General features: G+C 34.2%; 2 protein-coding genes across 2 annotated transcripts in view; one reads left to right on the top strand and one right to left on the bottom strand.

The window, feature by feature from the left end:
* Nucleotides 1-22,197, top strand: part of LOC132553185 (brefeldin A-inhibited guanine nucleotide-exchange protein 1-like) — a 31,278-nt gene extending 9,081 nt beyond the window's left edge. Inside the window, exons 12-30 of the mRNA XM_060217414.1 lie at nt 757-922; nt 1,384-1,538; nt 1,942-2,070; nt 2,560-2,718; nt 3,144-3,279; nt 4,058-4,195; nt 4,744-4,913; nt 5,322-5,473; nt 5,646-5,818; nt 6,265-6,425; nt 6,982-7,112; nt 7,548-7,677; nt 13,454-13,728; nt 14,113-14,224; nt 14,513-14,630; nt 14,891-15,033; nt 16,345-16,652; nt 17,052-17,169; nt 18,103-22,197. Coding sequence (XP_060073397.1) covers nt 757-922; nt 1,384-1,538; nt 1,942-2,070; nt 2,560-2,718; nt 3,144-3,279; nt 4,058-4,195; nt 4,744-4,913; nt 5,322-5,473; nt 5,646-5,818; nt 6,265-6,425; nt 6,982-7,112; nt 7,548-7,677; nt 13,454-13,728; nt 14,113-14,224; nt 14,513-14,630; nt 14,891-15,033; nt 16,345-16,652; nt 17,052-17,169; nt 18,103-18,237 — 3,009 coding nt within the window. The 3' untranslated portion in view covers nt 18,238-22,197. The remainder of the gene's footprint in view (nt 1-756; nt 923-1,383; nt 1,539-1,941; nt 2,071-2,559; nt 2,719-3,143; nt 3,280-4,057; nt 4,196-4,743; nt 4,914-5,321; nt 5,474-5,645; nt 5,819-6,264; nt 6,426-6,981; nt 7,113-7,547; nt 7,678-13,453; nt 13,729-14,112; nt 14,225-14,512; nt 14,631-14,890; nt 15,034-16,344; nt 16,653-17,051; nt 17,170-18,102) is intronic.
* Nucleotides 22,198-23,348: 1,151 nt separating this feature from the next.
* On the bottom strand, nt 23,349-26,293 carry LOC132553184 (uncharacterized). Its single transcript, XM_060217412.1, has 2 exons — nt 26,222-26,293; nt 23,349-25,984 (listed from the first exon to the last, which is right to left on the bottom strand). The coding sequence occupies exon 2, from the start codon at nt 25,978-25,980 to the stop codon at nt 23,944-23,946; it is 2,037 nt and encodes a 678-aa protein (XP_060073395.1). The 5' UTR covers nt 25,981-25,984; nt 26,222-26,293; the 3' UTR covers nt 23,349-23,943.
* Nucleotides 26,294-26,666: the final 373 nt, after the last annotated feature.

Raw genomic sequence — 26,666 nt, 5'->3', positions numbered from 1 at the left:
CTCCCCCCACCACCACCACCCACCACCCCCTTCCCCAGATAAGCCCTCTTCCCTATGGTGTAAATGTTACATATTTGATATTGAGGATGGCTTATCTGTAAACTTACTTTAGCTTGCTATTATCAAATTGATGATTCTGCAAAAATGAAGAAGGGGTCTTATTTGTACATAAATAAAATAACGATCACTGCCTTAAAGGTGCTGTAAAGGTTCTTATTTCCAAGGGTTCAGTTTTAAGCTATTTTCAAGGATAGAATAAAATAACAGAAAAAGAATGCTTTGAAAGTAGAATTTAAAGAGGAAATGATATCCTATCTGTGAAAAAGTACTGTAGAACCAGATTTTATTAGAGGGTTCAAATTTCATGGTTTTCCAAAAATGTACTTGGCACTTGATGTTGTGGATAAATCAGGCTTGCAAAATCCACTAGTACTATAATTCATGTCGATTTTCATTTGCTTATTATTTTGTGGACATATATATTCATGGATTCTAGTAACAACAAATTCAATGAACAGAAATCCAATATGTAAATGTAAATGTTTTGCTAGATATTTTCATGACTGGTTGAAGATCATTTTATGACTCTGAAAAATACATCATTTTTGCTTGAAGGTTTTGATAAAGCCACAAAAAATATTACCATCGGACAACACAACCTTTAGAGTGACACAGTGACATCCTGTAAATCATTTTAATTTCGTCTAGAATGCTTTATTTGTCATATTTATGAATCTTGCTTGTTTTATTTATCAGGTTAAAATTAAAATGAAGAAGGAACAGTATATAAAGATGAACCGAGGTATTAACGATAGTAAGGATCTCCCAGAGGAATATCTTTCTGCCATCTATGACGAGATCGCCGGAAATGAGATCAAAATGAAAGTGTCTGGTTCGACAAAAGCTCCAACATCAGTTGCTAGTATGTAATGTTGTTTCTTTACTGTGTGTGAATTCTTAAGAAGGATTTTCCAGAAAATATCAAAACAATATCTCGTTTTGTTGCATTATGGGTACAATCATACTTAATTGTGTATTTTGATAATTGGCTAATTTCTTCATGATCACAAATACTTTCATGAAAGTTACTAATAGTGAAGTGAAAATATGAATTCCCTGGAGCATTTATGCATTATGATTAGTATTTTATTGAAAAATTATCTTGAAATCTTACATTAAATGCCATCATGTGAAAATTAAATTATTGTAATTCTTATACACTGAAATAAAACAAGGTCTTCAAAATATTAGATATTTGAATATTGTGAAATGTAGCTTAAAATTCATGTGAATTCAGACATTTGTCCAATTATATTGAATATACACCTTGAGTATACCATAACTGAGATGGACTATTAACATAAATATGTTGACACTTTACAGAGGACATAACTAGTGACAAGCAGCGCCGTTTGTTATATAACCTGGAGATGGAACAGATGGCCCACACGGCCAAGGCTCTTATGGAGAGTGTAAGCCATGTGTCATCAAACTTCACCAGTGCTACACACCTGGAGCATGTGCGACCCATGTTTAAGGTAATACTAGAGATTAGTTATAGTTCAAATATAGCCCACAGATCATCTTTATTTTATGATAACTGGACATTTTATGGCTTAGAACTGAATCTAAGTTATGTCATTAATGAAAAAAATCCTTTCTATAGTGGTTGGGCCAGTTTGATCAGGATTGTTCCAAGTGAGGGCAGACCTTTTGATCTTATTTTGCTTTCAAACCAGGCTTGGCAAAGTCTTTTTAGGCTAGTATTAATACTTTCAAGTCCATCCTGATTTATCCCTGAAATATTGCATTTGAAATAGATTTGGAATTAATTTTTTTTCTGATATCTGCTTTTATGTGTCCAGAGTTACTAAAAAGTAATGATGTATGAAAGATAATTCTCAGTAGATTTTAATATGTAATTTTCCTGCTCCTGTATAGATGGCCTGGACACCCTACTTGGCAGCATTCAGTGTTGGACTACAGGACTGTGATGACATTACGATAGCCAGTCTGTGTTTGGATGGACTGCGATGTGCAATTCGTATAGCTTGTATATTTCATATGGAGGTAGGGACAGAAGTGATTCAAAACTTATATGCCTGTTCAAAGAAATGAAAAAAATTATTTCGCTTCCATCTGTACACATGATACATCATTTGTCATGTTTGATTTTGAACTAAAACTTTCTTTGTTTTCATAAACTTTGTAATGAAATCCACTCATTATCTACAACATAAGGAAAACAACACAGCAAAGTTTAACGTTTATACCTGATTAATCCATATACATGATTAATCATTATGCTCTTGTTTGAAAAATCTACATTTGAGACGATTTAATCCTAGATATCACATCCTGTTTTTCCCGAACAAAAATGTGTTTAATGGTCATTTCTTTATAGTTAATTAAGGAAGTCTAGGAAATGTTTCTTCAAAGCACTATATATGAGATATAACAAATGCTCTTTGAATGAAGTATTAGGTTAGATTAGTGGTTCAGTGCATACAGTATAAAGTATGAAATGAGAAAATAATAAAACATGTGCCATCTTTACAGATTGAGAGAGATGCCTATGTACAAGCACTGGCAAGGTTTACACTCCTGACTGCAGCATCACCCCTGACAGAAATGAAAACCAAGAATATTGATACTATCAAAACCCTCATATCTGTGGCTCACACAGATGGAAACTACCTTGGCAGGTCATGGCTGGAGGTAGGGCAACAGAAACTTTTAAATCCTATCAGGACTTCCCAACAAATGTTCCACAATACAATCTTCATATCATATAGGAATTTGTCCGAGACGTGAAGGGACCATGTCAGCTGAACTCACTGGATTAATGTAACATCAGATGAAGATTTGAGATATGTGGTTCAACACCTACCATAGCTGTTTGTTGTTTTTTATGAAGCAGAAATCATAGACTATCTGCTTCTGTTTTTCTTGATTGTGTCCTGAAGGAAGACACCTCTTACAATTTGTTCCTGACAGCTTATGACATGCCTTCCACTTGATATGTCTCAAAATCAAAAGTATGGAAATTATAGTGATGTCAAATTGTGACTTTTTAATGTTAATGCGACAGAAGAAAAAAATGACTTTCTGAAAAGTTGGTGAATTTTTTGTTGATATTTCAGATTCTGCGATGTATATCACAACTAGAACTAGCCCAATTGATTGGAACTGGGGTCAAACCAAGGTCAACACACAACTATCATAACCGTGGGAATGTGGACAGTGCAGGACACCCGATTGAGGCCTTCGACCCCGAAGGTATTACACTTATCTTGTTGTCACAGTAAGAGAGGCAGACTGTTTATATTGGGTAATGTCTGAGAATGAACTGAGACATTGTCATTCTCCCTACAACAAAGTTAGAGAGAGACCAGGAAAGTTTGTATCTATGAATCAGTGCCTGATTTGGATTTGTTTATCCTTTAGGTGACATTCTCAGGGAACTATGCCCCTTTTTAAAGATCTGAGTTTTTATTTTTTCCAAATAACAAGACCAAACAAGTGGCAAGAAACTATTCCATAAGAAACAGAATCATCTTTACCTGATGTTGGTCAGATAATAAGCAAAGCTTGAGATAATGATATCTTAGCCTCAATTCTGACTTAAATAATGATTTACTTTGCCAAGAACAAATAACATCACCTGATATATTATATGCTGGTATGCAGACCTTGTTTCTTGTTAAAATTCTGAAAATTAGTGGTAATTAGCAACATGCTTTTAAACAAACACAACTCAGTCTGCATGTAAGGAGGAAGACAGTATGAACCCATGTGGTCATGAAGGTGACTCCTTTACCTTTTCACATTGACGAGGGGAAATCAAACCCCAGACATTTAGGTGATAGGCAGATCGAATATCTGTGCTATAGTGCTTGTGTCCAAGGATAAGTCATACATTGTTTAGAAGAAATTGCACTACAACAAGAAGGTCCTGCCTCTATAAACCCAAAAAAATGGCTTGTGCTGTTGATGGAGTAAATTAATCCAAAGTTCAATCACAACGTTTATCCGTATTGTTTGTCTTTGATTACAGTGATAGCAAGGGGAGGTCTGGATTCTAAGAGACTAGCTAACCTACAGGAACAGATGGGTGAGACAAGCTCTCAGAGTGTGGTGGTTGCAGTGGACCGCATCTTTACAGGATCTGTCAGGTTGGACGGGGTTGCTGTGGGTGAGTTTATTGATCCAATACAATTCTAAAGGACATATTTAAGCTGTTTCTCTTAAAGATTGAAAATTGATGTTTTTGTAGGAAGAATTTATTTCATTGATGAGTATGTCTGCATTCAGACCAAATATTTTGTGGGGAAATTGTCTTTAAATGAAAATCTTCTGTCTAGGATTATCAGAATCAGATTCTTATACATAATTATTATAAACATCAAAAACCCTTTACCCATTTTCATTTATATATCTTTTTTTCATTTATGCATATATATATATATATTTTTAATAGCAAAAGATTGTAATTGGAGACAAAATGTGTTCTATGTGAAAAGTTTTTGTAACTTCAATTGGCCCTAATGAACTTTGATGTGTTGACAGGCTGTTAAGAATGTAATAATAATAATAATTCTAACTTTAATATCACGACCTATAATGTTGCAAAAAAACCTTGTTCCTGAAATTGTAATCTAATCTTTACATTAATAGTTGAGCATATGCAACAGACATAATATTGCAAAGTTCCCTTGTGATGGTGTTTGGTATGATTTGTAGTTGAGTTTACGCGGGCTCTGTGTCATGTGTCACTTGACGAATTAGCCAATGTCAATCATCCACGCATGTTTAGCCTGACTAAGATTGTGGAGATCTCCTACTATAACATGGGACGTATCAGGTTGCAGTGGTCTCGCATCTGGCAGGTCCTTGGTGACCACTTTAATAAGGTGAGGCATTCTTTAAGCTAAATTCATTATTTTCTTTTTTTACGAGGAAATGTGAGAAATTTGACTTCTCTGAAATCAGTGGGTAGGACATTTTGTATATTTGTGTATATTTCATCCAGCATTTTCAGTAAGTAATTTCAATAACTTGAAAATTGTAAGAGATGACATATATAATTCCTATGTAGTTATGTTGACTTTGTTAAGAGTTGCTGCAAACCAGACAACTCTGTTATAAAGTTATTTTTATGTTAATAGAGAAATAAAATCAGAAATATAAGAAAAGATTTTCAGACGTATTATTGTCACCTGCAATTTGTTTATAGATTTATGATGAGATACAAATGTGAAAGATAATTCAGTTACTTGTTTATAAAATAATTTCTCTGATGTATGTACCCTGCTTTGTAGGTTGGCTGCAACCCAAATGAAGACATAGTGTTTTTCGCAGTCGATTCCCTGCGACAACTCTCTATGAAGTTTATAGAGAAAGGAGAGTTTGCCAACTTTAGATTCCAGAAAGACTTTCTCAGGCCTTTTGAACATATCATGAAAAGAAACAGGTAAATTTGAAAATGAAAAATCAGCATCTTAATCCCATTGTGGGTTATGGTGCTTTTCCTTATCGAAGTTTGTATTTATCAAAGGACTAGCTTTTTAATATACTAAGCAGCATTAGAAATGGTTTGGTGTTTATGAAATTGTAGAACTCTCCAATTTTATCTTTTACAATAGGTCTCCCACAATAAGAGACATGGTTGTGAGATGTGTAGCCCAGATGGTGAATTCCCAGGCAGGAAATATTCGCTCTGGCTGGAAAAACATCTTCAGTGTGTTTCACTTGGCAGCTTCTGACCATGATGAGGGCATTGTAGAGTTAGCTTTCCAAACAACAGGCAAAATTATCTGTAAGTCATGAACTCTTAAATTATAATAATGTTATTTCTTCATTCTAAATTTAAATACTGTGAAATCATTATTTTTGTGGGGGATTTATTTTTCATCGATTTTGTGGGTACTCAGAATACGCAAATTCATATGTCAACGAAATAATAAATAGTTAAAAGTTGACATAGATAGTACTAATAGTATTAGAGGGGGAAAAAATTCAGTCATCTTTGACAGTAGGTATAATAGAAATCTATGGTAAAATACTTGAAAATACTGGCAATTAATCTTTCCAATGTTTGAGATAAAGGAATATCGTCTAATGAAACAGATAATGAAAACTTTCTGTTTATCAAAATGAATGTTTTGTCATGAAGATATTTAATCATTTTTTTACTTGCAGTCAACATTTATGAAGCTGCTATGTCTGAAAATAAACCTGATTCACATTTTTTGTGTTTTACAGCTAGTATATTTGAGAAACACTTTGCCGCTGTGATAGACTCCTTCCAAGACGCTGTGAAATGTCTGTCGGAGTTTGCTTGTAATGCAGCATTCCCTGACACCAGTATGGAGGCAATCCGTCTCATTAGGAATTGTGCCAAATATGTCGCTGAAAAACCACATGTAAGTAGAATGTTTTAGACAGTGGAAATAGAGACATAAGACTGATATGTAGGTGATGTCCTAAATAAATTAGGTTGGCTTTCATGTAAGTGGTTGAAACGGTTGGACCAGCTGAACCTGCGAGAGAAACACCAGGCACAGATCGCAGCCAAGGCTGGACTGCATTATATTCTGCACCTGTCTGAAATTATTTGACTGATTATCACTTGAGTTCAGAATTTCTGCAAAAAGCCGGGTCACTCTTTAAAAGGATGGATCATATTTTGTTAATAATTTCTTTCAGTCGAGTTGCCTCTTGACTATTTCATACAATATTTCAACAACAATAGAGAAAAAAAAAACTCTGGTTATTTTTATGTTTGTGCATATACGTGTACATATATCAGAAAGATTCACAGACCGAAGATAATTAGCCCAATCTGGTACTAAGTTGATTACTCAAATCTTCATGAATCCAAAAAAAAATCAGCACAGATAGTAAACCTGGAATAAAGAAATTTTATACAAAACGGGGATTTACTTGATGAGTATAAATGATGAATTTGTTTTGATTTAGATGTTCCGGGATCATGCTGGTGATGAAATCAATGTTCCTGAAGAGGATCGAGTTTGGGTGAAAGGATGGTTTCCAGTCTTGTTCGAGCTCTCCTGTGTTATAAATCGTTGTAAATTAGATGTCCGAACCAGGTAACATATTAATGAAACAGTTCACAGGAGCTGTGATGATTATAACAGAAATTTTATATGTATGATGTAGGTGTTTAAGATCATGGGTATAAAACTTTACAAATCTCTGTTCGGGAATTTTCCACATGGGTTTAAATCCACAAATCATATGTTTTTAGGCATATCAGAAAACTTTTTTCGAAGATCTAGAAAAATTCATGAATATCAGCAGCTATAGAGTTTGTGTACCTAAATGGTTATCATTAGAAATGAAAAGATTTATATTCAGACCAAGTGACTGACATATAAAAAAATTAAGAAATTTTGTAAAAATTGTAGTATTATGGTAACAGGTTTTTCTCTGATCAGAAATGATGCTTTTTTGTGTTTCAGAAAACACATCAAGAGATTCTGGGAAAGCTTTTGTTTAAGCAATTTTTTTTTTTTTTTTTGCAGAGGTCTGACAGTAATGTTTGAGATAATGAAGACCTATGGTGAGACATTCCAGAGCCACTGGTGGCGTGATCTGTTCCAAGTTGTGTTCCGTATCTTTGACAATATGAAGCTGCCTGAGCAGCAGAATGAGGTTTGTGCTAGTGTAAGTGACGGTTAGTCCATTAGAGGTGCTTGCGTCAATAACTAACCGTCACTAATGAATTCATGTCTGCCCTGCTGTGCTGGAATCTCATTAACTTAATGCTTATGGAAATAAGTTATTATAGTAGAACCGTTGCAATCAAGACACGAACAAACCAGGAAATATCACTTCAGATACCAATATATTATTATATTATAATATATTAAGTACATGAAATGATTTATTGGTATGTTATTTCAGAGAAGTTCTTACTTTTGGTATTTTCCAGGGTAGAATAAAGTTTTTAAAAAAATAGAGACCTTGAAAATATAATAGATGAAAAGTACTATTATTATAATCATGGCATCTGTGAAAAAATACAGGCTTTACTCCAAAATTTTCATAAAACAGTGAAATTCAGAAAAAGAAAAAAAATTCAAGTAGAACCGATTCTTACAAAATTGAGAAATAGATGTAGTGGTACTGAAGTGAGAATGTTTGGTATAATTTGTTGTATTGAAATACACTCTTGTTTAAAAACAGCAAGCAGTTTCAGATTTTTTGACTCTTTGTTTTGAAAGTATTAAAAAAATAAGAATAGGGGAAGATACATTATTTTTAGTTTTGAAATTATGGTATGAAAAGGAAAAACAACTTTTTTGTTTAAGTATAAATCTTGGTTTAAGATATTCATAAGAAAACGTAATGTTAATGATTTTTATTGAAAAATATTAGTTTTTTCTTACATTTCAAAAATTTTCTTAAGTTAAAATATATCTTTTACAAAGAAATTTTGTTTAGAATTTGCATTTTGCTGACTTCCCATTCTGTCTCTTCTTAATTCAACGACATGATTTTCTCGTGCTTAGTAATGATGCACAGTCAATACATACTCATCAGTGCATTATGAAAAGATTGACTTGAAGCAGAAGGTTATGGTTTACAAATTTAACGTTCACCAGTTTATAGACTGGTGTCTATAAAAATAGGGTTCCATTGTATCTGAACTATTAGCCAATATTTTGTTAAAATTCATATTAAAAGCAATACATGGGAAATTTCTTTATAAAAGGGAAAATAAATTTTAAAAACATGTTGAGTTAATGACTTTCATCAGCACAATGGCCAAGCAATAAGTCTTTTAAAAGCAAACTTTTTCTTTGAATTATTCTTATTACAAATTCAGTTGGTTTTTGAAGGTTTGACATAATTGATTTAATTGTTGATCTTCATAATTAATTTCTGATTTGTTACCATGGTTTTGTTGTGTATGTGTATAATGTGTAAGTTTATTATTGTTGTTTACTTAATACAATCTGTATGCTTTCTTTTATTTAATATGATCAATATTTCAGACATAATTGTGCTTCCTTATGACTAACTTATATGCCTTTGAATATGCTTGAATTTTATTCTGATATAAATTGATCAGAAGTAAGGATATGGGAAACTAAAATTCATATTGAGGCATTTATTCAGAGGAAAAAATATTTGTATTATAATTGCATTCCCTGGTAACTAACCAATTTGCTTTTTGACAATAATGCTTGAATGTTGTGCTTGTTTCTTTAATTCAAAGACAATCAGAAAATTAGGGATAAGAAAATATCAGTCGTCAGTTTATTGAGGTTTTGGATTTTGGAAGATTCACAAGATTTTGTCTTATGTATGAAATCAGCTTTGACCCCAGTGTGACCTCTGAGGGGTATCAACTGATGTTTGACCTCTGAGGAGTATCAACTGTCATTTGACCTCTGAGGGGTATCAACTGTTGTTTGACCTCTGAGGGGTATCAACTGTCATTTGACCTCTGACTGGTGTCAACTGTTGTTTGACCTCTGTAAGTGCCCTATCAGAAAAAAACATCGCAACTTAATAGTTTGGGAGGTGAATTTTTTGACAATGTAAATGTTTCATCATTATAATTTTGATTGGAGATTTAGTTAAAAATTTTGTTTTCCTCTTTAACAGGGTTGCCAGGTAATGATATGGGTAGATGTTTATCAATGTATGCAATCTTGGCCATTTTGGTGTTATAATTTTTTGCAATGGTTTTTACAACATTTGGTCCTGGCTGCAGTAATGATTAAATTTATGGCTTGTCCTTTTGTTTGAAATTATTATTTCTTTCATAGAATGGTGTATGAAACTTATCCTGAAAAAGAGAAATACATGTATAAGTAATTTCCTTCCTTTCCAGAAAATTCAATAGACCCTGTATTTGAACTCACAGTTCACCATTCCCAGCTAGATGAACACAAACCAAATTGCCTTTTGAAATATTCTCATCCATATAGTCACATCTGGATTAAGGAGCTTGTATTTTGCCTCTATTTTTGAAAAAGGTTTTTAGCTTGAAAAGTAACAGATGAAATCGAAATTGTATTGACCAACAGAAATATACTGGTTAGTTTAATACCGAAGAAAGTCACAGTCACATTCATACACTTTTCATAGTAAGAACATTTGGGAGTAAAACAGACTTTATGAATTATTACCAACAGTTTTTGTCTTTGTCATTTCCACTTTATGGATGGGACTGGGAGTGCATAAAGTGTTACCCATGTCCTTTCTATAGTGTTGTGTCCTGTTGTACCCCGTCATACATCAGGTCACATTGTACTCCATAATCAGTCTTATATCGTGAGATCCTCTTAACAGATTTGTAGTCCCTTCATACCCTGTCACATGTCATATCACATTGAGCCCTAACATGTTGCAAATCAATCTCATATCTTGAGATCCTCCCAACAGATTTGGTTCATATCTACCTAGTGCTGTCCTAACATCATGCGCTATATCTTATAATTATAATATCACTGTGGTCATCGATCAAGGTTAAAGGATCAAAGGTCACATTTGACAACTTCATATTTGATGATACATACAAATGGTATATGGATGGAAGCTAGCGGATTCACATCCATGACATTTTGAATCCCTGATCCTGCTTATGCTGAGTGAACTTTCAGCAGCGCTGTATAATGATGAAATTCCTTATTATTATCCTCTGAAATTACGAATTGGAAAAATTGACTGCTGAGTTTCCATTCTTTTAAGGATTCTAAAACCTCAAAATTTGGTAAATTTGCCCATATTCTTGCACAAAATAAAATAGTTATTGAAAAATTAATTTGAAACAGCATTGTTATATTGAAGTAAAACAATGACTGACTGTTATTAGCATTACAAAGATTACGAAGTCTTCAATTTTGTTTAGATATTACACAATTATGGAAAGGAGCTTTTCATTTGAAAGACTGAACATCAAAAGTAAATCACACACCAGTTTTTATTTTTCTCTCTCCCAAAACTGATTGCATTTACCAGTATATCTGATTCAAGGTTAACTGCTGTCATGTGTAATTTGATAAAATATGAAAAAACACCTGCTCAGAATAAGTTGTAGGAACTTCTCTAGAATTAACATCAACAAACGAATGAGTTTTAATAGATGTTGATGTGTTGCATGATGACCTAGTAGTGACCTCAGTTTGAATGTGGATATTGACACAACTCCTTATTCCTGTTCATATACTTATATATACATATATTTATAAAACATATATGACATGCTATTTGACAGCATATAACCCAGCTAATAAGATGTAGAAGTGTTTTCGTGCACTGGTCACTGGTATATATTGTAAAGAACATAAGATGCTGTGACAGTGAATGTATTTTGCATGAATCAGGCTTTTGTTTTAATGTAATAGGAATGTTTTAGCATGTGAGAAATAAATTGGAAATACTGTTTGTGAAAATTGTTTAAATTTTCGGACTCTTTTACAATGAACTTAAAATTAGTTCTATTTTGTAATTATGATTTAAATTACATATTACAACATAGTACAAAAGTTAGAATCATCACATGTACAGGTTAGGTTTACTATGCATTAAAGGTTTAAAAGAAGTTTCAGAATTCATAACAAACCAACTGGCACTCATATCAGTTGTGAATGCCAAAGCTTTAGTTATGTGTTTCCTGAATAGGTAATATACAGGAATAATACTGTTGGTAGTTTTCACCCATTATCATCTATCCAAAAAAAGGTTTCCTAGTGATAACTTGTTGAGTTTGTATAGGGCTTAAAGCTGCATACAGTGATTCCTTAAATGGAAATTAACTTTTGAAGGTCAGATTTATAAGTAAAGGTCATTGTTACAACAAAAAGAAAACAAACAAGATGTGCTTATGAAACACTAAGCCCCCCAGTTGCATCAAAATTCTGAAGTGGAACATTAAAACTGTACTGTGTAAGCCATGTGCTAATTGCATGCATACTTTGTGAAACATTTATGTCTGTATTGTTAACCTGCAAGTTTTTCAAATGTTGGTCAATGGTCGAAGTCGCTATGAATATTAACTTCGTCATTTCTAATGGGTAATACTAAGAAACCAAGGTGCCATATTAGGTCCACTGTCTATTAATGTCTTGGCCATCAAAAGTGATTTTATTGGTCTGGATTATTAACTCTTCTTAGGTAAAGTTTGGGGGAAAAGGAACAATCAAACGCAAAGTAGATAAAAACTTTAAAATAGTGAACATCACTAAGCAAAAGATTAAGCATGTTGTTAACGAGATGTTACTGGATGGATGTTTCTGAGGCTCTCAGTGTGCATGTTTTTAGAAGAGAAACTTCTTGTTCCTGCCTGAAACCCCAAAGTTCTTATGGCAATATACATGTATAGACACAAGTAAAATATACTTTCCTGTGGTTGCTGGAGTTACCTGTGGTTGCTGGAGTTACCTGTGGTGTGATGGAAGTCAGAGATGCATGAAAGTGTAACATTGTATTTATCTTGTCTTTCACTGTTGCTATTAGAGACTGCCAGCATTCGTGTCTATTCTTTGCTGCTGTGGGGTTTGGATGTGGTTATTGATGAAAAAATATCAATCTTGTATGGAAATTTTCAAGTCCTGATATTGACACCTTTGTATAATGTATACAATATGTACATAGCCTATAATCTTGAATATAAGCTACAACTTTTATTTCCTATAGTTTTCTTTCGATATCAACTTATTTTCAAGACTTTTTTTTCCCAAGGTATTTTTTCACAATTTTTGAAAGCAATCATTACCACATTGATTATAACATTGATTCCGTAATAAGAACAGTGCTTATAGGTAAAGCAAGGTTCTCTCTGACAAATATGACATTTTTGATGTAATTTTCTCTGCAGTAAAAACCATGTGGCTTAGTGTAGAGACCAGTTTATGGGTGATCAGATGGTGCAATGGTAATACACTTGCCTTTGACCTCGGTGTTCTGGGTTCGATTTTCAGAACTGACATGAAAATTGATATAGGGTCACCTTCCCAACTATGTAGTTATTACCTGGAAACTCCAGCTTCCTCCCACAGTAATACTCTCAGCACTCTTGGCCAGCAAAATGTTTAGGCATTGTTTGAACTGATAAATGTTGAATTATTTAAAAGAAAAAAAAATGGAAATCCAGCTTATTGTTAGATTGACTGATTTTCTGGGTTGCCTTGTTGTCAAGTTGTTTGGGTACAAGAATAAATGTGTGCAGGTTTTTTTTTTCTTTAAGATTGAAGAGGTTCAGATATTGAAGTCAAACCTTTACGTTTGTTTCATATGATTTATATTTATTTATTAAAACAAAAATTTCACGACAATTAAAATATATGTCAATTTTTAAGAAGTGTTTTTACATTGTATATAATAGAGTGAGAAAATGCAGTAAATATGATGGGTTTAATTTCTGTCCAATAAGGATGTAACACATATAATGTTGCTAGCTATTGTGTCTTTACAGAAGGCAGAATGGATGACTACGACGTGTAACCATGCATTGTATGCCATTGTGGATGTGTTTACACAGTACTATGAGGTCCTACACGATGTTCTCTTGATAGAATTATATCAGCAGCTCCAGTGGTGTGTACGTCAGGACAATGAGCAGCTTGCTCGCTCGGGTACCAACTGTCTGGAAAACCTGGTTATCTCAAACGGTGAAAAGTTCTCATCTGATATCTGGCACAGTACTTGTACTTGTATGTTAGATATATTTAGGAGCACTATACCACTCAGGTGAGTCACTTGTAATCCTTTCTCTGATCCCAATGGTTTTCATCCTGTCATCATGTTTATTGTAAATTAACAGGCTTAGCTTTAAAAATTTCTACTGATATTCAAGATGGTGATGGTAAAGAAAAGATGAACACTGGTTAGGTTTTTTATCTGGAACTTGTGCAGAGTGCCTTCATATTCTAAGAATCGAGGTCAAGGATGGGCTTATTATAGGGCACTGATATCATATTTGTCAACAATGCAAAAGGTATGGTTGGGCTTAACATTAGGCTTTCATTCATTGGCTGAAAGTTGTGACAGTGAAATATGTTTAGCAAGCAAAGGTTTTTGACTTGCCAAAAGTTGCTGACTGCAGTACTGAATGAAGGAATTTACTGTTTCTAGTTTGTTGACATGGCGACCAGAGACACCAGACACACCCGAGTCACCTTCATCTTTAGTAAAGCAGAACACGATTGGGGAACATGATGTGGCTTATGTAGGCGATGATACACAGGTATTACAAATTCAAATTTGATTAGTTTTATCTGCACTTTTAAAACAAGACATTTTTGTGATGTTTTGCATAACAAACACTCTTATGAATATCACATTCTTGAACAAATTTGGTGACAGTAAACAAATTTCTTATTGATGTAGACAGAGACTTAATATCAGTTTCTTTACTTACTCAAGTAACAATTTAAAAAACATTTTATAGAAAATTTGGATATTTGTAAATGGGAAGATATATATTGATCAACAATACAAGTCATTCTTTATCAGTCACTATGTTCTATTTCAGGACAATATCTCTGTAGAAAGTAGCCATGACAACCGTTCACTGAAGCGTGCAGACAGTAACCATAGTGTCAACAGTTCAGTATCACAGGAGTCACGAGAACATAAGATCCCACGTTCTAGTGAGTACACAGCTAGATAGAAATGATAAAATGAGCGATGCAACAAAGTTGACAATTTCAACAGTCCCTCAGAAAGATGATCTGTCATATAAGATAGGATGGTTATTAGAATACAAAGATATTATATGAAATTGAGGTAGTCTTGGCAGTTAGAGTTCCGAACCTGTTGAAATGTAACAATTTTTACTTCCAGATAAAAATGGTATGTATTGAATTGGCTGTTGAATGGATTCCATTGTGAATACTTGTTGATATTTCAGAAGTGAGCTCTGACCAGAAGTTGTTTCAGGGACTACTCATTAAATGTGTTGTCCAGCTTGAACTGATTCAAACCATAGATAACATAGTCTTCTTCCCCACCACCAGCAAGAAGGAGGATGCTGAGAATTTGGCTGCAGCTCAGGTACTAATATTGTTTAAAATGACTCCTTACTCACATTTTTTATTTTTACCAGAGACATGCCAGTTTTCGGTGCAAGTTTTAGACAAAGTATAGATATATCTTCTAAATTGTTTAAAATTTCAAAATGTAAATGCACTTTTCTGAGACTTTAAGTTTTGAATACATGTAGCCTCCCTTAAGGAAATTCCAAAAAGTAAGCAAGTTTGACATCTGTTTAATTGAATGTATTAAATCTCTTTAAATCTTTTTTGTTTATGGGAAGTGGTGAAAATTTTGTTAGCATTGATGTCAGAACAGTATTTCTCTTTCGCTGATAAAGGACAAAACATTTAAAGGATGTTAATATACTGTAAAATCGTACATTTTGGTGGGAATCAATTTTCATGTTCTTCAAAATTGCTGATTTCATGGATTTCATAGATTACTGTACCTTGCTGAGTCTAATTATACTTGCTGGAACAGTTCATGGACAGATAAATAAATGAATAATAAACGCCCACAAATATTACTGTACCTTGCTGAGTCTAATTATACTTGCTTGAACAGTTCATGGACTGATAAATAAATCAATGAATAATAAACCCCCACAAATATTAATGTACCTTGCTGAGTCTAATTATACTTGCTTGAACAGTTCATGGACTGATGAATAAATCAATGAATAATAAACGCCCACAAATATTAATGTACCTTGCTGAGTCTAATTATACTTGCTTGAACAGTTCATGGACTGATGAATAAATCAATGAATAATAAACGCCCACAAATATTAATGTACCTTGCTGAGTCTAATTATACTTGCTTGAACAGTTCATGGACTGATAAATAAATTAATGCATAATAAACCCCCACAAATATTAATGTACCTTGCTGAGTCTAATTATACTTGCTTGAACAGTTCATGGACAGATAAATAAATCAATGAACAATAAACGCCCACAAATATTAATGTACCTTGCTGAGTCTAATTATACTTGCTTGAACAGTTCATGGACAGATAAATAAATCAATGAATAATAAACGCCCACAAATATTAATGATTTTACAGAGGTTTATTGTTTCTGCTTATCCTACATTATAATGACATCAATTATAAATACTGCAAACATAATTTCCAAGAGGTCAAAATTTTTCCTGTTTTCTAGAATGGAATAGGAATGCAAAAATGGATACCTTGAAAATATAATTTCAAGAGAATACCATTGTTTTTTTCTTGACTTCCATGACAAAGACATTCAGTGTGTTTCTGGCATTTTGTAATGTTTCTTGTATCTGAACCATCAAAAATAATAAATTTTTTAAATGTTGTAGGGGGGTGTGTCAGTGGGCGGGACCCCAGCACAAGAGGAGGACCAGGGGATGTACCAATACCTGAAGTCAGACCAGCTCTTCCTCCTGGCTGACTGTCTAAAAGAATCGCACAGCTTCGCCAAGGACTTCAATGCTAATCACGAACAGCGTAACACTTTGTGGAAAGCTGGTTTCCGTGGCAAGGCCAAGCCCAATCTCCTCAAACAGGAGACTCAGAGTCTGGCCTGTCTTTTCCGTATTCTGTTCCGTATGTATGATGATGAAGCTCGCCAGAATGATTGGGATGACATTGAGAAACGACTCATTCAGTAAGAATCTTACAATGTCTTTTGTGATTAACAACCAGTTTTCTTGTTTCTACAATGGTTGTGTATAAATTCCTCATCAATTTGATAATTCCCCGCTTGTACTACCAGAAGTAGCAATCCAAATGTACATGTGCGTGTACACCTTCTGCCATTCAAAGTTTTCTTCCCAGAAGTAGGAGCATAACCTATTGCTGTACAAACAGAATATTTTTACAACATGCTGTGCATAATCTGTTCAAATGTTCGTATATTATTTTCTTATTTTGTGAAGATAGAAAAATGCTGAAAGATTATTCACTCTTTATTCAAATAAGTGACATGTTTCACAAACTTTTCCAATCTTAAGGTATTTTATAACTTTCTTGTTTACTTTAACACTGTTTCCATGCTCACTTACAGGACATGCCAGGAGGCACTAGAATACTTCTTGTCACTCCAGTCAGACAGCCATCGTGAGGCATGGAGCAGTTTGCTTATTCTCATCCTAACCCGCCTCCTCAAGATGTCAGATAAAAGGGTGAGATATCTTTATCTGTATTGGGACAAATAATATTACAGATTTTTTCATTTCTGTGACAAGTAGGCCCGTAGGAAAATATATGACTTTTCTTATGAGCAAAGGATGATGGCTCGATGATATGCACAAATTAAGTCTGCCTAATGCCCAGGGGCTAATGGCCAGGGCAAAAAAGGGGTCAAATTTACTAAAATTTCAAAAGTTTTCTTCTCAACACCCAGGTGCGTTAGAACCAAATGCTCTTCGAGGATTGAAGCATCTTAAGGTGCTTTACCCATTGGTGAATTTTATAACCCCAGGGTCTTACATTTCCTATTGGGGAGTAGGTAAAGTTTACTACAGTTTATATATGTGAAAAGTACATTTTTGAGCATAATTTGTTTCATTTCCATTGAAAATATTTCAAACTTGGTTAGCATATAGAATGTAGGATGATGGTTTGATGATATACACATGTTGATCCCGGCTGACTTCAAGGGGCAGATCGGTCAGCCAAAATTGATTAAATTGACTCAAATTTCATAAAATCTTCTTCTCAACACACAGATATGGTAAAATCAAATGCTTTCATGGTCTTAAGGTTCTTCACCAAAATTGTGATTAGTGTATAGAGACATTTATTGTGACTTAAAAGCAAGTTCAGAGTGGACAGGTGGTACAATGACACCTTTTACTCCGACATCCTGGGTTTGATTCCCTGAACAAAGGAGCTTTTCTCCATACTCAGGTTCTCCAACACAAGACCCCTCGCACACTTCCATCTAGACAAGAGTGGTTACCAGATAACAAGAGATGAGATTTACTTGTATCACGTTGATTGTAAACTAAACATATCTATAATCAAACATGTCTTTTGATAAAATCTGTTTTAGCAGGACTAGTTGTTGGCTGTGATGTTATGTATTTAAACCTCACATCCATTTTCTTTTTCAGTTCACGGTTCATGCCAGAGCTTACTACCCGTCCATCTGTGAAGTGCTAATGTTTGATCTGAAGCTAGAAATGAGATCCATCTTACGTAAATTCCTTCAGCGAATGGGCCCTGTGTTCAGCATAACTTCCAGTTAGTGGCATCCATTCAGTTCTACCATACTGTGGCATTGTATTGTAGAACTTCATTCTGTTCAAGCAGTCTTTGATGGAATAGGTGTTTTGTACTGGGCATTTATGATGTCCAGCTTTTCAGTTGTAATGTAAATTTAATTTATGAACTCAAACTTTGAAACTGTTCTATATACTGAAAGCCCTGGAAATATTTTAAAAATCATAGAAACCATGAAATGGTTACAAAATGCCTGGAGTGTCATATCTTCAATAGTGATGTATCCTCCATTATTTGATAGATGTATGTGTTTTATCAGGATGGTGTGGTGAATGGCATTTTATTTCTGTAGATATACAGTAGAGGCTTTTCTGTTCAAAATCACATAATATGTAGGGACTGACCAATGATTTCACACACATTTCAGGAGAAATTTAGACAAAAGTTTGCCAGTCAGTAGCAGTTGCTTTGATCTGATCAGATTTCTTTACAGACTATGAAAAAGGGCTGTTCCAGTAAAACAACTGTCCCACCCCAGTGTTTCTTTATGGGACACTGCCCCTTAGAAATAGACAGGAAATTGAACCATGGATGGAAGTGATTTATTTCAAAGTCCTCTGGTCAAGTAGATGTTTTACTGGAAGAGCCTAAAAATAGATATACAAAAAGTACAAACTAGGAGCATGAACATTAACACATGAAATATGATATTTTGAGAATGGGATTCACATACTTGAAAAATCGTTTTTAATCAATCAATGTTGTATTGCTTAGATATATCGGATTATTTAAAGAATTCTGTACATCCTGATAAAGTGTGATTTGTTCCAAACCTTTCAGGAGAACTCAATACTTGTTTATTGTAGTTGTATATAGTATGAATGGTAGAATTGTAATGGATGTGAAAATTAAAGAAAACTTAATTAAAATTGCTTTATTGAAGATTATTAAAACCATTTAGCAAAGTTTGGAAATTCTTTTCATATCTTAGGACTATTACACCATGTACTGGAGTTTGAAAGAAGGTTGATATTTCTTAAGTTGATATACTGTGGATAACTATTTAGAAAAAACATTTTGCTATGTAAAAACTGCTAACTGGAATTAAACTCCAATGACCATCAAGTTTGATATTTATGGTATACATTTTTATATCGCATGATGTATTGAAGCAAAACCTGGATTCACATGTTTTATAACATTCCCCTAGCAGCAAAATATCCAGTCGTTGCTTTCACTTGTGTCACATCAGTGAAAGAGTTAGGAAATTGAAATCTGATTGGTTTTTAAATTGTGAGGAGGATTTCAAAGACAAGTTTTCATATGCAGAAAGTGAAAATTTCTTATTCAGATCACATTCAATGAAAGTCAAGTTCATGTGTCAGGTTTTAAATAATTTCATACATCAACAATAGGGCTTTTTCACACTATACACTCTACTTAAACCTTTGTCAAATATATATTTTGTCGGTTGTGTAAGTAGGTTTAAGCCAGTTAAACTCTTAATTCTTCTGTTACAGGTGAAGATTTTTTTTTTATATTTTTATATATACAGAGTAAAAGTTCTGTATAACATGATGAACAAAGTTCAGAGGTGACTTTGGATTTTGATTGTTTTTTTTTCTGAAATGTTTATATTTTAGAAAGATTAATTTTTTTTACAGTGGAATTCCATTTTTTTCTGTAAATTATTTTTTTTGAGTTTAGACTCTAGAATGCCTAGTATCATTGTCATGGCTATTTCCCAGATATGTAAAATTTAAATTTCATTTAATCGTATGTACTTATTTTTACGGTCTAGTCTAGTGATTTGGTTTTACAAACACTGTCTCTTTTGTGATACTGGTTTTATATGATTAAAACGTTTGAACAGGTGAAAATAGGACCAAAATAAATATTCCTCTATCTATCAGAAATTATTGTGCCAAGGTGAAAAAAAATGTGACTTTTTTTCCTTTTCTCCTAAAGAAAGTGTTTTTCAGTTAAGATTGTATTGTCATTAACTTTTATATCCTGATCGTGTTGGTTTTAGTTTTAGTGTTTAAGTCTGTATATAACTACTCTGTGATCATACATTCCTCCTCTATATAAATTGTTTCATTACTACATGTTATACATCATAACAGCATATGGATATTAACTAGTATTATGGCACACACTTACAATTTGGAAAACAAACAACAAGGAAAAAATGCAGCTTTGCAGTATCTTGAAACACTATATAAGGTATTTCTTACAATGGTGTTTTAGACAAAACATAATTTTGAGATTTATTACAAAATTCAACAAAAAGTGTTTATTAAGTTTCCAACAGTTGTGATTCCACACGGTAGATATCATTTGGTAGTATCTCAAATTAATTGTAATGTGTGCATAATTATGAAAACCAAAAGTGCAATATATTCTGGTGAAATGTTGAGGTATTGGTTATTTATAGATAGCAAATGCAATTCAGATTTTATAAGTTGTGTATTAGAATTCATTTCCATGGTTCTTTTGTCTTCTAAAGTTTTGCTGTATCGACATATGCATAGAACAAATAGTTGTTTCCCTATCATGAAACTGAATTGTCAATCAGTCTCATTCTATACTGTAAAATGATATATTTTGGTGTGGCTTGTTTTCTTGGGCTTTTCAAAAACTTGCTCTTTAGTAGACACTTGATTTAGTGGATGAAGGTGGCTCAGAAAATTTACTGATACTGATTTCAACAGTTTGTTCACAAGAATCCATGGATTAAGAGTATCCACAAACTGTCTGAAAATAAAACGCCCTCAAAAATTTATGATTTTACAGTTGCTTTTGATACTGTTTATATTTTTATTTTTGTTTGTAGCAATCTTTTTTTAATATTTGGCATACCTGTCTGTTTAGGCTTTGTTTTAAGTTCTTAACTTATGTATACTGTATGTTATATAAATTTATGAGTTATCATAAATTGTGAAAATCTGTAATATAGTTGTAAATCCTATTTAATCCTTTATAAAATGTAAATGATATTTATCTTGAAATAACCTGTACATATTGTACATTTTAGATGTGTCCCTTTCTGTCCCTTGTTCTGTTGGTGTAGCTCAGATCCTATCCTGTTTCCAGTTGGAATCACTTAAATGGATCACTATGCTTCAGAGTTGCTTATCACATAACATTCCAGACACAAGTGCTGGAGGTGTGTGTGTGTGGTGGTGAACGTGTGTGTGTGTATATATATATATATTAGAATTCTACATGTGGGAAGACATTTTTTATGTTTTATAATGAAACAATTTGTTGAAATGTTGCATTCAATTTCTGGTGACTTCAGCCAAAACCTATGACCGAAATATTTTGAAATTGTCACCACTCAATATGCAAAGTGCCAACTTTATTAAAGTCAGCACTTCAGCATTGAAAATAGGATACAAATACATATGTACCCTGATTAACAAAATAAAAAAACTCAAAAAAGTTGAAGCAGTTTTTCATAAACTGTACATGTTGAATGGGAAAATTTAGCACCATGAAATTTTATCACAGAACATATTGTCAGTATGGCTTGGTTTAAAAAGAGTTAAGGTTTATTTTATGTATGATATGAAGTATGTATCAGAGCAAAGGGATGCTACCAGGTAAGACAGCAAAACTTGTGATAAACAATGATGAGATGTATACAATGTGTGTAATGTATCTGTTTGTTGTATGTATGCAGTGTATGAAAATGTGTACAGTGTATGTAACTTGTATGGTAATGTTACAATACATTTTATGATGTTTACATTGTATGAAAAATTACAAAATGTACATAACATGGTAATTTTACAATGTACATGTATGTATGTCATATATAAACATTGTATGGTGATTTATACAATGCAGGAAGATGTACTGAGGGTGTAATACCATGTAATGGTGTTCTATAACACTGTGACATCTGTACAGCTAACATGTGATATTAAGCTATAATCTGTGAAAATGAGGGACTATTTTAATAAACAGTTTAAACCACATACATTTCAGTGAAATTCTCTTTTATAAAGTACCACAGATATATCAGGAAACATTGCAGTAAGGTTTTCAGAACTGGCGGTAATTTCAATAATTAATGGCCATTACCAAGCATTTATACTGTGTATTGCCAGATTAGCCCAGAAATGAGACATATGTCTTCCTAATGATGTTCACCTGAATTTGCTCTCTTTCTCATGTTTGGCGCCATCTCTTCTGCCCCAGGGGGCTAATACTTACCATCTACACAAATTGATTCCTTTTCACCCACAAATGCTTCAGACTGAATTTGGGAAATTCCCAACAATTCCTACAGAAGTAGGATTTCAAAGAATTTGCTCATATTCCCCCATTTGGCCTCACCCCAGGGAGGCCGAGACCTAAACTTTATACGAGATTGATTTCCCTCCACTAAAGAATGCTTCAAACCAAATTTTGACAATATCCATTCACTTCTACTAAAGAAGTAGGATTTTAAAAAAAAAAACTTTGAAGAAGAAATTTTCCCCTTTTGGGCTCCTCCCCTCAGGCCCCTTGGGGCAGAGAACCAATACTTTTATAAACTTGGTTCCCCTGCCCCAATAATACTTAAGACCAAATTTGGTAAAAATTTGTTCAGTTGTTCATGACTAATAGCGATTTTTATCAAAACGTTGACAGACAACGGACGCCGCTCAATGACACAAGCTCACCTTTCCTTCAGACTAGGTGAGCTAAAAATTATCAAATGTGGCTGACTGCAACGCTTCCAGACTTTCTTCCAGGAATCAGCCGGATAATGTATTCTAAAGAAATTCCAATCCTCGTTTCCAACACATATTCATGACATACTCGTGTATGCCTTTCTTTAAAGCCTGAGATGGCAAAATGAAGAATATTTCAACTAGATTTAAGAACTGTTTAGTCTTTTTACATTTTCATTGCTAGACTTCTAGATTCCAACCCATCAGGTCCCTAGCATCACGGCTGGGCATTATAACAACTGCATTACTGGATCTAAATTTGTGTTGAGAGGTGTTATATATTTACTTTTATAATGGCCTATGAGACCCATTTTTTTCACTTTTTGCTACATCAGACCAACGATTTCAATACTTCGTATTGATTAAAATTCTATCAATAATCCTTAATAGTATGTCATAATTAACTATGATTTGATCAACAACTTTAATAGCATTTTATATTAACAAGCATCTCAGTGGCTACACCATTCTCAATACTCCAGGGGTTTCGATCACTTTCGCTCTGTGCATTCCTGGAATATGTCTTGGCAAAATTAAAGGCACGAGCAAAGTAATTTGATTGGTTCCAGGAGAAAAAACTTAACCAATCACCGGCTGATATGCTCCTTTTGAACACTACAAAGGAGCGACACCCACCTTCAAAGCTATTACAATATACCGTTATGTGACCTCGAGATTCGTTTGATGCACCTCAAAGAATCAAACTAGTCTTTTGGTCTTGTCCACAAGATGTCCAACATGGAACTTTCAATTTTGCCGTGACATATTTCAGGGGTGAACAGAGCAAAAGTGTCACCCCTGTAGTATCGAGGATGTGACTAAACATGTACAGTGTTATCTCCAACATCACAGTCTGCTTCTCCCTCCGTGGCGTCATTACATTGATAATACAAAGTGATATTAATCATTTGTATTAATACAGCACAACAAAGCTGATGCAGGTCAAAGTAGATCTCAGTCTAAAGTACAATCTGGGTCATAGCAGAAGTTATTATAATGCTATCCTCAGTCAGATCGTAATGATTCAATTCGCTCCAAGGCAGGATTCAATTCATGAAAAAATGTTCTCGTTTGATGAGATTCCAAATAAGCCCTTTTTGCTCTTTGAGTGTCACCTAGTGTTTGGTAACAGATTCCTAGAAGTGTGTGGACTATCCAGTGTCTGTGTCCTCCTTGTTGGTCATCATACTTGACCATTATCAGGTTATGTAATGCCGCGTCACATCCGGTCCTGTCTTCCAGTTCGTGGAAGCACAAAAAAGACAGAAACACAGCGTAGGGCAGTGAAGGGATGTACAAGCCACGACTGCATTTCGACAGTTCTGGTTCGAAGTGATGGAGGCAAAAATGTCTATCCTTAAAAAAGAGGTTGCATGTAAATATTTTCCTTATCCTGTCCACTAAAGTGTATCCTTGACCACAGAATGCGTGCGCATGCATTTCCTGTTTCTCCGGAGGTATTCGTGTTTCGTCATCAATATCAAACGTCTTTAATAACAATATCCCATTGCAGATCTCTAAAGCTTTTTTGTAATTTCCCGTTTTAAAATGAAAAGTTGCTAAATATAATAACTCTGTGCCAAATGAGGACGCTGGTATCAGCCACTGCCGACACTTCTTCAGACTCTTGTATCTAGTCTTGTTTCCAGTAGATGTTTCAGGGTTTGGATATGATTCTACAGCTACTGTTAAAAGTGTACAAACCGTACTATAGTAAGTGATAAGGTCATCTACTTCTGTTTGTGATTTCAACATTGAAGACATCGGACTAACCAATGAATTTCTGTATAGGAACATCCTCCGGCACCACTTGAGACCATCTAGTATTTCTATGTCCTTGTCATGTTCAATTTTTGCTAGAGTTTGGGGTCTTCCTAGTTCAGCTTGAACTCTGGCATACCTTAGGTATTCCATTATTGATGGATCAAAATATGTTCCAACTGCTAAACTCATCCATTTCAGTTTTTGACAATGATCTAGAATTTGGAGCAACTTTTGTTGATTCTGCCCGTGAACTTTTTTCTCAAACATGTTGTTAGCCTTGAAAAAGTAGTTCGGGCAATGACCCAATCTAACCCAAGATATCAACATATTGAAACAAAACCAGAAACAGTAAAATAGGTTTTTTTCCTGCCAAAACATTGGATGGGTGTTTTCCACAGCGAAAAATGTCAAAGTTTTCATGAAATAGGAACACAGAATGTCCCGGTCACTTGTCATTTTCTCTATCGAATCTTGAATTTGTTTCAGGAAATATTTCAACAAACAGTATACTTGAAATTGTGTGTGATTAAGGGAGTGGACTAATTGTCTCTCTGCTGTTATAAGTGATACCCTCCATTGTAATAAGGTGTCTCCAGAGCAGGTGTCTCCAACTGGAACAAGATGGCAGCCACCGTTAACGATTTTGTCTGTCAGTGATTGTGATGGCCAACCATACAGTCTTGTACGATTTATCCATTCGTTGGCCCCTTCAGGAAAGCTGTTACATCTAAAGCTATATACGTGGTCTGTTGGAAATGGCATTTCGCTCAATATACTACTTGGTCCATGGGATTCTGCTTTCATTCCTGTAGTTTCAGTGAATATCTTGACATTTTGTTCTCTGTAAATGTCACTTGAAACATAGAGTTCACCATCAAAAGAAACAAGAGACTTTGATAACTTTTCAGTGACCATTTCACCGAAATTGCCAAGCTGTAAAGTTGCATAGCCAGATCGACAACCAGCTTCCTTCATATACAGTATTGTTTTGTGTTCACAGTCCCGGGGGATCTCTTGTCCTCGATACAGCACCACAACATTTTTGTCTGTTCGCAATATGTCCAGATCCGTGCCTTGCATGACGATACCTTCGGGTTGACTTCCGCCATATGTTAAATCCTCAAATTCATTGCTAGAATTTCCGATATATTCCTGTATTGGCCATATCCTTCTTTTGATGTCCACCACTTCCGGTGTACCAATAACTTTTCTGTCCAGTAGCCTGGACAACAGGACAGACATCCTTTCATTTTCATCCGTATTGCCCTTAGCTGCCATGGAACTGTAATGAAGTAAAGTTTTTCTTAATGAAAGGGCCAGTCATTCAAACAGAGCATTGCCGATGGGATATGGGTACTAAACGTACTTGGCATAAGCAGGGACGTATAATACTTTACGTCCCTGACATACATTTTTGTAAGTTATTGTGTAATTTACACACTGTTTAGTTCATCGCAACGAATGTAACCAATGTAGAAATATGGTACTATGTTATAAGAAAATAAATAGGTTGGATTACCTTATATCTCTTTTGCATAAATCTGTCTCAATATGTTTGTCAGTTACATCAAAGTTTGTGGCCTCGCCTATCGATGCAACTTGCGTTGTTGCTTCTAAATTTAGATGTGACGTACGTATTATCACTCGACTTCTGGCCTAGTGCGTACATCAGTATGTGCCCCTATTTATATCCACTTTTGTTTGTGAGTGTATATGTTTGTGAGCTTTGTTTTTGTTTTACTTTTTCATTAACGTCATTCTGTCTCACTTAAACATCTAATAGCGTCATCTACTGATTAAGATATTACATACTTCTTTATCTGCACGTTTTCATATTCATTTCAACTCGGTTTTCCTCCCACTAAATCTGACGCCAGAACTATGTAATGCATAGTTATATACACGTATATCCTCAACTATACATGAGGGGTACGGGTGCCGATCGGGATATTGTGAACATAGAT

The sequence above is a fragment of the Ylistrum balloti genome, unplaced genomic scaffold (genome assembly GCF_031769215.1).
Source record: "Ylistrum balloti isolate Yb309-2 unplaced genomic scaffold, AGI_CSIRO_Ybal_v1 Utg370306, whole genome shotgun sequence".
Lineage (NCBI taxonomy): Eukaryota > Metazoa > Mollusca > Bivalvia > Pectinida > Pectinidae > Ylistrum > Ylistrum balloti.
The sequence above is the reverse complement of the archived record's forward strand: the minus strand, read 5'-3'. Positions and strand labels throughout refer to the sequence as shown.

Excerpts from the sequence above, each read along its gene's own strand:
- LOC132553184 (XM_060217412.1), bottom strand. The coding sequence starts at position 25,980 with ATGGCAGCTAAGGGCAATACGGATGAAAATGAAAGGATGTCTGTCCTG.